Consider the following 13666-nt stretch of genomic DNA (forward strand, 5'->3'; position numbering starts at 1 on the left):
CCCTAATTAAAACGGGTGCTGCAGACATGGAATGATAACAGAGAGCTGCACATGAGCACTGCCTTTGTACCACAGAGAGAAAGTTGAGAACGATGAGTAGGAGATACCCTAACTCCTATGGGCCAAGGGCTATCCCTTATGTCATCTCAAAACAATAAAAGTACGCTCTACATTCCATGTATCTGGTAGGGCATCAGGGCCCCAGACATCGTATCTTTAAATCACTGGATCCCAAAGGGAAACTAAAATTGCATGAGAAGGGAAAATACCACGCAGTGGGAAAAAGAACCATTTTTGTAAGTCTTTATTTTTTAGTTGCTCCTCCCATAGTAATGCACTGAAAGGCATAACAGTTTATATTGTACAAAGCATTTGAAGAAAGTACCTCAACTTGCCGATTATTTCAAAATGAGATTACAAACAAAAAGAAAACAAACCTGGTTCCTCAATAAAGGGCAAAATAACTGAATACAGTCTGTTATTTACGTCTCTCTTTTAACATAAGGTCTGGAACACTTCATTTTACAAATAGGATTAACATGAACATAACATCGCACAAGCTTGCAGACAACCAGCATAAAATATGGGTACAGTTTTTAATCAGAAGAATCATGCTTCCATGAAAGAAATTATAATCGTTTATACAATTGAATCGATTTCAGTATTACAAAAACTAAGTTGCATCTATTCGCATTTAGCTCATTAAGAAAGGAAAACAAAACAACAACAACAACAAAAGGAATGTTAAGAAAAGCCAAACACCATTTGGCACTCCCCATACACAGGTCTAGTCACCTTGGTCCTTGGAAATTCGGAAAGGGGCGTGCCTCAGACTTCAGAAAGTAGTGGCTGACTGGAACAGTGCTATTTTAATCAACAAACAATAGTTTGCCAACAAATAAATACAGGATACACGCAACACACACAAAAATTAAACATTAAAAAAAAACAGTGACATGATTGTCTAAAATAAAAGATGTTATTACAAGGATTTGGCAAACATGTATTAGTGTAGTGGTACAGTGATACTGGTGATGGACAGGTTACTTAACCTTTTTTTGAGCATTGAACATCCATAGTTTACAATATACACATACCCTTTCTCCCTAATTTTAAACAATGTACGTAAGAAGGCAAAAAGTTAATGGGAAACAAGTACTCCCTGTTATCAGTTTCTCTAATAATCGAGTGTGCATTTCATCCAACTACTTCCATCTTCAAAGGGTTAAATTGCAGAAAACTTTAACAAAGAAAAAAAATTAAATCTGTAATTAAAAGCAACTGTTCCCAATCATGTGTCAGGTGATCTTGGACAAAAAAAAAAAAAAAGAATTCAGTTTCTATGGAGTGTTCGTTCCTATCAATGCTGCCATCTCAACTGCCCCTCTCCCCCCACCCCCTCTCTGGGGCAGGGTGGACTGGAAGATGCCTTTTCCCCAGCAAGGTTTTCATGTTCATTGAATCACTCTCAGTCGCATCGATCCTCCAGAAGTCAGCAGCTGCCTTTGCTGTGCAAAACAAAATATCGAGAATAAATAGTTTCCTTTTTTCTTTCTTTCTTTTGCTTTCTTTCTTTTATTACTCATTCAGTTTAAGGTCACCAGACTTTAAATGAGTGACCCTTTGGGTTTCTAAGGCATTCTGCTCAGCAGTCTTTTAAATAGTCCTATAGGAAAGAGCCGTGCTACTGCTGGACTTGGTCCCACTCTGTCAACCTTGGGAATGTCATACGTGGCTTATGGACTGGATGGCGCTGGACTCCGCGGCAGCCCTTGCCATACTGTGCCACACGTTGGGAGAACTGTGGGATGTCGAATGGAGGGACTCCTTCTCAGACAATGACAACATCATAGCATATGCCTGGGGTAAAAAAAAAAAAAAAAGGAGAGTCTCAGTAAATGGCATTTGAAATACATTACTTTTAATTTGCAGAACAGTATTGGTGAATGTCAGAGAGAGAAGGGCTGAGTAGGAGCTGCCCCATGGGAGAGTTTGAAAAAGCGTGGAACATTTTTGTGTGCTTGTGTTTTAATGACATGGAATTACTGCTGGCCTTCAGCGCCTAGGGACCAAAACAGTGATATGATCTACAGAACAAAACATTAATTACCCTATCTAACATTTCAGTAGTGCCTCCATTAAGAAACAGGAGTCATCCCCCTCCAACCATAAATCAATCATGCATCCACTGTCCCTGCACACATTCAACTCACCAAAAATATCATCGTGTGCTTATGAGGGAAACTGCAAATATGAATAAGACATAGTCATATTTGACAGCACTGTGGTCTAGTAGAAGAAACAGTCCATGGACTCCTGCACTTTATAACTGAGAGCACTGAAGGTGAAGTGACTTGCTCAAGGTCACTTGACCAGTTAGTGAAGAGAAATAATTTAAATTTACTTCTGCCTAACTTTTAATTCAGTGTTGTTTTTTTCCAGTTCCCTTCCATACTTGAAATAGTCAATGTTGACACCCAAAGACTTTGAAAGCTGAGATAGATCAATCAGGTCTATCAAACAATAAAATAAGACGCAAGACCCAACAGCATTCTGACCCACGTGTGCTCCAGTGCCTGCCGCGCAGTAGGTGCTTGGAAGTGCTCTGTGCGGAAGTGCCCTTTCTTCCCTGTTATCATGTCAAGTTCTAAATAACTGTTCAGCGAATCCGCCACTTGCTGCCAAGTAAAATATTCAAATGAAATGTTTGGTCTTGACTTGGGAGTGAACTTTTCACTGTTGATTTGCTATTGTTGGTCTCATCCATTGCTAAACTTGCTTGTCAAAATGCTGCTGAAGTGGAATCATTAAAGTCCTGCCAAAGACATTCCACTGTCTGTAAACAAAGACAAAATGCCTCTGTTGTGAAGCAGAATTTCATCTCTGGGAGTCATGCTGAGACATGTGGCTGGTCTGTGGTTTCTTCCTAATCATGGCATTCAGTTAGAAAATCTGCCCTTGCAGGCTGCTTTTGATTTGCTGGGTCATCGCTCTAAATGTACACATTTGACTCTTATGTATGCAAGTTGCCTTCTGGACCTCTACAAAATCTCAGCAGATATTTAACAAATATGTCCTAAGCCTCTACTCTATTCCAGGCACTGTGTTAGGTCTCAGGGAACCAAGGATAAACAATACCGAGTCCCTGTCCTTTGTATAGTTTAAAGTATGGGTGACATGAGCATGGAAATGAAACTATCTGTTCTAATTATGTATCCAGTGTTAGAGAGCAGAGATAAAAACTATTATGAAATGGTTTTCAACGAAACCTATTCTGATATTTGGAAGGCTGAGTACAGAGACAACTTTGGAATCCTGAGTTTTAATCCTGGCTTCTCACCTCAACTAGTTGTGTGACCTTTGGCAAGTTGCTTAACCTTTCAAGGTCACTTTCCTCATATAAAATGGGAATAATAAGAAAAACCTGCCTCCAAGGGTTGTGGGGGAATCACAAGCACTAACTTCCATAAAGTGCCTAGCTCCGTGTACCTAACATAAATAGTACCTAGAATCATGAAATCCATTTTTGTAGGATAAGGTTTTTCAGAGAGGATTCCAGATAGCATGTAGCCACTGTTGTATTAGTCAACTATCTGGGACTCGATCACTATGAAAATCACAGAGTAAATAGAGGAATGTTTTGAGTAAGGCATCTGCCTTTTTGGTAATCAAAGGAAATAAACATTTTCATGCACAAGGATCAGTTTCCAGCCCATAACTGAAAGTTAATAACAGTCGAAAAAATGAATAAAGAGACTCATGAAAGACAGTTTGCAGAAAGGCCTGACTATTTTAAAACCAATACGTATGACATTATCAAGTAACAATAAAAATACGATCTAGGATTGCAAAATGCTATTATTTCTGGTGATGGTAATTGTTAGCTCAGCTGCGCAGTCACTTTATGTCAAAAATGCTGGTACTGAAATATATCACAACAATTATCTCTAGATTTTCAGGCCCTTCTGCTTTCTATTCACTTCTGACAGCTTAAAGGATTTTTAGGTCTTATGTCTTATAATGAAAAGCATTTTTGTGGAATAATTTTTAATAATTAAAAAGACCAAAGAAAACCAGGGTCCCCCAGTATCTCTGATCAACTAGGAAGGAAGAATGGAGAATCGAGGATTTAAATCAACATTGGCCACCTCTTATGGTTGCCTCAAAGTGAAAATGAGGTCTACTCTGGCTAGTTTACTTTTCACATTAGAAACAGAACAATTCATTTGTATCCCTATTGACTCATGGAGCAGAAAGAGCCCTTAGATATCTTCTCCATTCACCCCACTTTACAATGAGGACATGGCACCTACAGCCATGGTGCTCTGTTCTCAAGTTCATGGAATTTGGAAACTCCAGTGTTGGGGCAGGCTGCTCTTACTTCAGTTCAGAAAGATCATTTATGTTGCCTATTAGCATAAATGATATCTTAGAGTTTTTACTGAATTTACTGATATGTAAAAACATATATTATTCCGTTGGCAAAATTTTTTTTCCACCTTAGTTGATATATGACCACATTTGCTCTTAAGAGCAGCCCAAAACATCTCAGTCAAATAGAAAATTCATATGATCACCACTTCCAAAATGAATTAATGAGTCAAATACATAGACCAAAGTGACCAACAAATATGGTAATAACAGGAAGTGGGTTTTTTTAATTGATCTGAATAAACAATCTGGTTGAGTGCGGGTGTCACACAGAAAGTGCTGACTTCGTCTTTTTGTGATAAAAGATCTGAGGCTCTTTTAATTGGTATTTAGGGATCATTAAATGGATTTATTTTAGTTACCATAGAGCTGATAGAATGCTGTAGAGTCCATTGAAGTTGGGCACTACTCATTAATTCATTCAATAAAAATTGATACATTTTATTTCCAGATCTGCGTTTAAGTTGCTGCAGACTGTTGGCAACTCCCTTTATCTCTGATTTTCAGTTTACTCCTAAATTCTATAATTAAATGACTTGTAACTTAACTATATAAAGCAAGGCACACAAAAAATAGAGGATAGACTTTACTTTCTAAAATATCTTAAAATATAATTAGTTTGACAAAAATTATAGACACAAGGCAATTAGAAAACAATTCTGATGTAATATATAAGTAGGTGCAAGCAACATGATGGACCATCAATACGGGAGCAAGGAAACTGGGACATAAAGGAGCGATTATTACGGGATAGGGTTTGTCACAGAGTTTCTGTGCAGAATGCAGCCATATTAATTGCTGTATTGGTGAACTATTCTGGATTCAGTCACAGAAAGTAAAGCTTCGAACATTGTGAGTAAAGCACCTGAACCTGTTCAGATTCTAGAATACTGCAAACCAAGATTAGCTGTCTTTCGGCACCAAAGGCAGGCTGTCACCAGGATGCTATACTGCCGGGAGATATATACCTGTGATTTGGACTTTCTGTGTAACGGCTGTTTAAGTTCCTCTGGCACATGGGAAGTACTAAAAGAAGAGAGCTCAGCTTCAGTATATTGATTATCTTCCATTTTCCTCATTTTGAGGCTATCTGTGAAGTGCCTTATATGATCTAGAGCAGAAAGTCCAATTTTGTATTCTTCCTCTTTATACCTAAAATGAACCAATAGGAGAGCACAGAGGATTTTTTTTTCTTTTTCAGTTTGTTATGCAACCAAATCATTTTTCATTTGAATCTATACAGTTGTCGAATGTCATATTATATTTGCAGGAAAAAGTAGCATGCATCAATTATTGGGTGCTTTAAAAAGTTCAAACATATTGATATTAAAATATATTTCTTTCAAAATCTTTCATAACTAAAGCAAGCATATATTTGACATAAAGAGGTAAAGTTAATGACATGTGGAATCAGCAATGCAGTGGAGACAGAATTCATACCTTTATCATTTCCATTTAAAATAAAGCCAGTTATGGTAATATTTAGTTAGCACCCACTATCTATATGAAAATATAATATTCCTATCAATTTAACTATTTGGTTAATTTTCCATGTAAAAATCTGTCATCTATATGGATTACATATATACCAAGTGAAGTGAAATTTATCTCAATAATATTTAAGTAATAACACCAGATTATTGAATGAATTAGATAATGTTGAAATCTCTATTTTTCTTTAAGTTTTTTAGATAGAGTCTAAATAAATGCTTGGGTACTTGTGTAATTTCCATTTACCCTTCCTACCTCAGATTAATCAGAGTTCCACAAACACTGATATATTTATATGCTAGTGGGTTATGTTGATGGCCATATCATCCTTACTCCACTGTATACGCTTTGCTAACTCAAATTCAATTTTTATGATTTATTACTCACAAACTGCATATCACCTGTAGTATTGCTCTAATGCAGTGGTTCTCAACCTTGGCTGCACATTAGAATCACCTGGGAATCTTTTTAAAATCCTGATTTCTGGGCCTCATCCTCCGGAAATTCCGTTTCTTTGTTATGGGGTGGGGCCACAACATTAGTAACAAAGAAACAGAATTCCTGGAGGATGAGGCCCAGAAATCAGGATTTTAAAAGATTCCCAGGTGATTCTAATGTGCAGCCAAGGTTGAGAACCACTGCTGTAATGGAAGAACAGAACCAGAAGAATTATAATCAGGTATATCTACTCTTGATTATTTATTGATGTCATCTGAGGCACTCACCTCACTGGGGATGTCTTGCAACTCATCTCCAGGGTGCTGGTTTCCTCATAGTCATCCTCAGGGTTTCCTTCATGTAAATTACTCGTCACTGGTTCCTTTCCTGTTTTTCCAGTAATATCATTGTCTTCATCCTCCTCATCCAACAGCACCTCATCTTCTACTTCTTCATCATCCAGTAAGTCTGAATTTTGACTGGTCACTAAAGCCTTCTCATCCTTAAAGTGACTGCCATTCATTCTTTCAAAACCATAAAAAAGAAAGGGGTCCAGTTACTGGTTTTCTGTTTAAACATGCATTTAGCTTTATTATTGTGTCTTCGTGACAACAGTTTACCTTTTTAACACTTCGATAGTAATTTTATTGTTTATGCTTTATGGCAACCATGGGAAAATAATGTAACCGCACAAAGAAGAAAATAAAGAAAAAAATAATTGGGTGATTATTCAGATTATAAATAGAGCCTCCAGCAGAACTGGAAAAACAATCCAGTCTCCGATTCCTTATCAGGCTTTTGCCTGATAAATGATATCGTTATATATGATATAAAAAGCACACCAATGTTTTCTCTACATAATGCTACCAAATCACCACATAAGTACCCACCAATTAAAATAATAGATTTCTGGAAAACTCATATCCCTGAGTGACATTGAAAAAAGGCCAACACACATGTCTAAAGTGAATCTAACAGTTTGAAAAAACTGGTAAGGTTGCTGCCAAAGACCAACCAGTATTAGACATTTCTAGGTAACATTGGTGGTATATGCCACTTAGATATCTATTCACACTTTGAAATATTTGAGGGTGCACTTCTTTGTATCACTTTCAAGTTACCCTTGATGGTTTGAATGTAAAAAAGTTCCTTTATCCCACGATAACATTGAGGTGGGAAATGATCTAAAAATGTAATTGTACAAATACCTTTTGAAGCTTACTTAAGCAAGCATATCAAATATAATGATAAAAAGGAAGACTATTATATTTAAAAAGTCATTTGTAATATTTTAGGTTGTGGCTAGAAGGATTGCAATATATGATTCAAAAGTTTAATTATAAAAAGTGTTAAATTATATAGACATCCTAATTCAATACATTTGAGAGCATTTATGAAACCAGGATAAATTTTTCCGGCTTTAAAGTAAACATTAAAACATGTGTAAATTAAAGTTAAATTTCATGGTAAAATTTAAAAGTTGAAAATAAGCTACAAAATAATTATCACTTGTTTTGTGTAAGTTTGGGGAACGTTTTTGTTCATACAGCAAGGAGAGAGGGTGAGGCAGAACAGGCTGGTGGCAAACGCTTGGGCTGTGGATATTTCAGAGAATGTCTTCTCCTAACCATCTCCTTTTAAAGATATATGGCCAGGGGGGTGAAGACACCTGCCCAAGTTCAGAAAGCTTTTTAAAGATTAAACCATCATAGCCATCCAGGTGCTCCGATTCCGGGGCCATTCAAAATCTTTCCTTTTTTTTTTATTTACTAATTAAAACACTTGCTGACATTGTTATGTTATTGTTACAGTCATGTGCAATTTTAACATTTAATGTAACTATTTTCCAGATTATGGAAAATCAGGTACCAGTGATAAATCCATCACTTCCCCATATTTAGAAATATAAGAGCATTTAAAATTTAGATTCCCAGGGTAAATAATAAATAAAACAATCTTGAGTGTGAGAGATGCACATAGAAAAAAAACCTATTTAACCAGCAAAAATCATATCATCATTATTAAGGTTTTTTATACAACTAATCTCTTAACCTCTTTTATCAGAGAATGATGAAAACATGTTTTGCACAGACATAATTATTAGTTTCCAGTTACACTGCCAACTTGCTCTTTTAAATGGATTGAAATTGTTATTTTAAAAAATGAAAGAAAAAGTAAAAGAACAAAAGAGTGCATGGATGAAAACCAAAATTAACAAAGCCAACATGATTAAGAAAGCCTATTTGTTAATTATGCTTTCAAATGTGGCAACTTATCGAGGATAAATTATTCATCAAAAGTAGTCTGATAGGAGATGGGGGGGTAGTGAGATGACTCAGTCTTCTTACTTCTGTGCTGTTTAGACATGTTGAAGCCAGATGTTGCAGCTATAAAGTGCACAAATCTCCAATTAAGGGCTAGAAAATCTGAATAGGCATCTCAGAACAGAAATTATGCTTTTTGTTTGTTTACTATTTCTTATTTGCATCATGTAAATATCATTTTCAAAATGTAAGATTATCTTTCTTGTTACTAGTTTGTACTTTTGATTCTCTCTCTCTCTCTCTCTCTCTCTCTCTCTCTCTCTCTCTCTCTCTCTCTCTCTCCCCATCCCTCTCTCTGGTGAGCAGAGGAAAAGATACATCCAACTGCACTTCTTAGAGGCTGAAAAAGGCTACACAATAGCAGATCTCTCCTTTTTTCCTTTGATACACTTTTAAACAACTTGAAGGATAGAAGTGGTCATATATTTCTATGTTATTTTGGGAAATAATGTTTATTTGAAGCTTGCCTTAATGGAAAAATTGTCTAACATAATTAACTTTGACTTTTAATAGCATCAAAAATAGAGAACACTAACAATAATACTTGTGTGGTGAAAAGTAATGGTACTTTTATTAACTAATTCCATATGACTTTAAAATTTACAATGTAGTGCCCCAGCCGGTGCGGCTCAGTTGTTGAGCATCGACCCATGAACCAGGAGGTCGCACACAGCTTGATTCCCGGTCAGGGCACATGCCCAGGTTGCAGGCTTGGTCCCCAGTAGGGGGTGAGCAGGAGGCACCTGATTGATGATTCTCTTCATCATTGATGTTTCTATCTCTCCCTTTCCCTTCTTCTCTGAAATCAATCAAAACATTTTTTAAAAAATTGATGATGTAGCATCTTAACAGAATAGGCCATTGCATAGTTACATTGAGAAATATCTGATTCTCAATCTTGTATATTTAATTATAACTTACAGATAAGAAAAATTCAGTAGTTTTGGTAAAATCATGTTTCATTAACTTCATATAAAATGTAAAACACTAGGTAAGTGTTATTCTTATTATCAGCATTAAAAGTTTTCTTTATGAATTAAGCCGTATGTGCTTAATGTTGATGATGAGACAAGAGGGATCCAGTGCACCAGGAAACTAAAAGTAAGGATGATCCTACCCACTGAAACCAACATGACAGAATTCTATGGGCATGCCCTGATAGCATATATGGAGGTGATAGAATCTTATTAAGAAGTCCCCAATGGTTTCTAAAAGGAGATGTATATGACACTCAATGGGTACTTTATACAATATGTACATATACATAAATATATATATACAGATATATACAGTCATACGTATAGTCATAAAATATGTAATATATACAACACATGATGTATAATAGTAGCCACTATTGCCCAGTGATTCAAATGAATCCCTGTGGTGTTGTTATTCCCTTCTCCTTGGTAATTTTTGATAAAATATTCTAGTTAGCTATCAAGAAAGGCAGAACAGACTGGTGGCAAAAGCCTGGGCTCTGGAATCAGTCAGCCCAGGTTGAATCCCACTTATCACTTATATGACCTCTGGCAAGTGTTTTAACCTTAGATGTCTCCATTTCCTTCAAAGATAAAATTACATAATAATGGTCACCATCTGGTAGTGTTACTAAGACAATTAAATGAATTAATCCATGTGAAGTGCTTAGAAGAGCATTTTGTATTTAATCTCAAAATAAGTGCCAGCCACGGGTGGTGGGAATAACAGTAGTATATTAATAACAAAAATAGACGCAGCAAATGTATCTGGAAAGATGTTCATTTCAGAAATCACGAGTTTAAAAACCAGCTTTACCTCTCCTCTGTGTTCCTGGGAGACTGGCTGCCATGGTTGCTATTCCCAATGAAATTTCTAATTTCTGTGAAGTAAGCATCTTCTTTGTCATCAAGAATCGCACCTGTGCTTTCCAGTTCAGAATGAGGCGAAGATGTTGCTGTACCTGAGGGGAGAGAAGGCCTTGTGTGAAAAAGACTATTATTTAGATGGCAACTTACTTTGAATTGCATTCCTTCTTCATTTGGTCAGTGTTGTTTCCCCAAACAGGCTCTTTGAATATTAATAATGGTAACTTTAGGAGGCCAAGGCCACCCTAATTTATCACAGTACACATGCCAATGAAAGTCCCTTGGGGAATATTTTGAACCATTGGACTCATGAGGTATAGTCTCCCAGAGATGTTATTTCTCCCAGTAGCTTCCTCTTATTCCCACGGTGACATGGGAACGGTTTTGTGCATACAATGAGGGTGAAGCAAATTATAGAGATGTCTTAAATGGCTTCTGCCAGAAGCAACGACATCAGTCCCGGTTGCAGTCAACATGTATTTATTGCTCCAGTGCTAAAGTGTGTTACCAAAACAGACAGACAACATGCAGAAAATTCTGCATTCTGACTTGGTGGGCTGAGCCATTAGTAGGCCGTGCGCAGCAGTAAGAGGACAATATTGGATGGTCTTCAGGTTCTTTACCTAAAACATTTAGAATCATAACACCTGCATCAACAGATTGTTGCAAGGCTTCCATAAATGTACACAATTATAAACACTTCCTATGTGGTCAGACTCTACACTAACAGTCACTTCATGCCCACAAAATATTGGCAATTTAACAGTTCATCACAATAGTCTAGATGACAAAACCAAGGGGTTTAGAACTTCCCTCAACTTAATACATTTATAATCTGGGTCAACAAGTAAGTATTCAGCTATGACACATTACATTTTTTAACTTATCTATTTTATGTCTGAAATGATTTTAACTAGAACTTTTCCATAGCATACTGTAAGGGTGCACAGTATTGGAAAGTATAGCCAATCCTATATAATAAAGAGGTAATAAGCAAATTGACCATCATGCCCTCACACAACATGGCTGCCCCCATGTGATCACAAGATGGCCACCACAAAATGGTCAGCATGGGAGGGCAGTTGGGGGGAGAAGGCCTGCAGGGGAGGGCAGTTGGGGGCAACTGGTTTGACAGGGGAGGGCAGTTTGGGGCAATCAGGCCGGCAGGGGAGCAGTTAGGCATTGATCAAGCTGGTAGGGGAGTGGTTAGTGGGTGATCAGGCTGGCAGGGATCAGGCCTAAACAGGCAGTCAGACATCCCCTGAGGAGTCCCAGATTGGAGAGGGTGCAGGCTGGGCTGACGAACACCCCCCTCCCGACCCCAGTGCACAAATTTTGTGCACCGGGCTTCTAGTATTGTATATTGGATTAGACTTCTGTCTCTAAAATCTGATATTTTAAAATCATGATCATTCGATTTCTTGTTTTGGGGAAAATGAACAGTATATAGCTCTAAGTAGTAGTCATCCAAGATCATAAGTTATATGCCTGTACAGTGGAGGAAGAATCCATTAAAAAAATGCATTCCCTAAGTAAAGATTTATACTTTGTATAAATCCAATTCTTTTCTGTTCTTAAAAATCTCTTTTCCTGAACTCCATACTCACCCTTTCCTCCCACCCCCAAATTACTTTCTTAATTCTCTGGAAACAAATTGTGGCTGCACAGATTGGCTCCACACACATATGCCAGCAGGGAGATATTAATGGCTTAGTATCTAACTATTGGAATCCAAAGGCAAGAAAACCCACCATCTCTTCTGCTATGTGCTGACAGGTCTGGGCTAAGGGAAGTTTTTTGTGTGTGCTTTGTGTGTGGGGTTTTTTGTTGTTTTTTGGGGGTTTTTTTTGCCACGTTTAACTTAATTCTACATCAGAATTTGTGACCAAAACCACATACCACTGTCATTTGTTATGGGTGACTCTGATCGTGTCCACAATCTCCTATCACTGATCTCTAACAAAGTTACCCAGCAGAGGTTCTCCCAGCTCCAGAACTGCTGCAAAAGCAGCCACGGGTTTCTGGTCAATATTCAGAACGTGGTGTTCTGGTGCTGCACTCCGGAAATCCTACACTCCCGGGGCACAGTCTGTGCCAATAGGTGGAAAGATTGTTCCCTGCAATTCAGGAAATCTTGATTTCTAAGTCTCCTGAGAGTCTGAGTCATGCTTCTCTTGGAGACTGCCCACTGAGATGAATCCGGGAGAAGAAAAGATCATTCAAACAAGGCTCTGAGTTTATATTATTCAACGATCACATCATCCTAAAATCTCCAGGAAAACATGCTGCAAATTTTTCCAGCAGAATCTGATTCTAGAGTCCATGTGGAATGAGAGAAGCGAGATTAAACATTTCACATTTTAAAAAAGCCATTGTCTCCTCACAACACAACTGATTACCTACCAGACATGTTCCCATTCTCATGTTTCTTTAGGTGTCTGTCTAAGTTGGTTTGTTGACCAAAACACCTATCACATAAATGACACTTAAAGGGCTTCTCCTTATTGTGGATGTTGCGAACATGCCGCTGCAAGTTAGAAGATATGCTAAAGGATCTGTCACAGTATTTGCACCTGAAAAATAAACACAGAAAATGTTGGCAGGCAAATCAAAAGATATTTCTCAAGAACAGTAACCCCAATATCCAGAATTATCACCTAGAAAACAACATTTTGGAGAAACGGCACAAGCAAGAACACCGTTCACACAGTCAACTTTTCAATTCCAATAGACTGATTGCTTTAAAGATTCTCATGACTTTATGAAAAACGATAATAAAAACATTGGTGATTTGATGGATCCTAAATTTACTAACGTAATCAGTTCTAATATTTAAAATAAACCTCGTAAAATTAAGAACATTAAGAACTAGCAGTATTGTTTTACTTTTCTCTGAGAACAATTCAATCATTTTCAAACAAACATGTAGCAAATCCACAAATTCTGCAAATAAAGTGAAAAGATCATTTTTTATTTAAAAAAAAGTCAGTTTAATTAAATAATTTCTTAGTCAATTCACTTTCTCACTTGCTAATCCTAAAGGAAATTCGTTTATCTTCTCCAAAATAGCAATAAACTTTCCAAACTTTTAAAACTGAAAAAATGTGAATAGTTTAGTCTGATACCAAAGATACTGAT

The 13666-nt window shown here is 37.0% G+C and overlaps 1 protein-coding gene across 13 annotated transcripts in view; it reads right to left on the bottom strand.

The window, feature by feature from the left end:
- Nucleotides 1-289: 289 nt before the first annotated feature.
- The window catches only part of MECOM (MDS1 and EVI1 complex locus), a 576406-nt gene continuing 563029 nt past the window's right edge, over nucleotides 290-13666 (bottom strand). For 11 of the 13 annotated variants that reach the window (XM_059686969.1, XM_059686972.1, XM_059686970.1 and 8 more), the window contains 5 exons: nucleotides 12932-13101; nucleotides 10479-10623; nucleotides 6648-6884; nucleotides 5400-5583; nucleotides 290-1860 (listed from right to left, as the gene is read on the bottom strand). In XM_059686969.1, coding sequence (XP_059542952.1) covers nucleotides 1726-1860; nucleotides 5400-5583; nucleotides 6648-6884; nucleotides 10479-10623; nucleotides 12932-13101 — 871 coding nt within the window. In that variant the 3' untranslated portion in view covers nucleotides 290-1725. The remainder of the gene's footprint in view (nucleotides 1861-5399; nucleotides 5584-6647; nucleotides 6885-10478; nucleotides 10624-12931; nucleotides 13102-13666) is intronic. The other 2 variants (XM_059686973.1, XM_059686974.1) reach the window with 2 other exon arrangements.

The sequence above is a fragment of the Myotis daubentonii genome, chromosome 3, assembly GCF_963259705.1.
Source record: "Myotis daubentonii chromosome 3, mMyoDau2.1, whole genome shotgun sequence".
Taxonomy (NCBI): Eukaryota; Metazoa; Chordata; class Mammalia; order Chiroptera; family Vespertilionidae; genus Myotis; species Myotis daubentonii.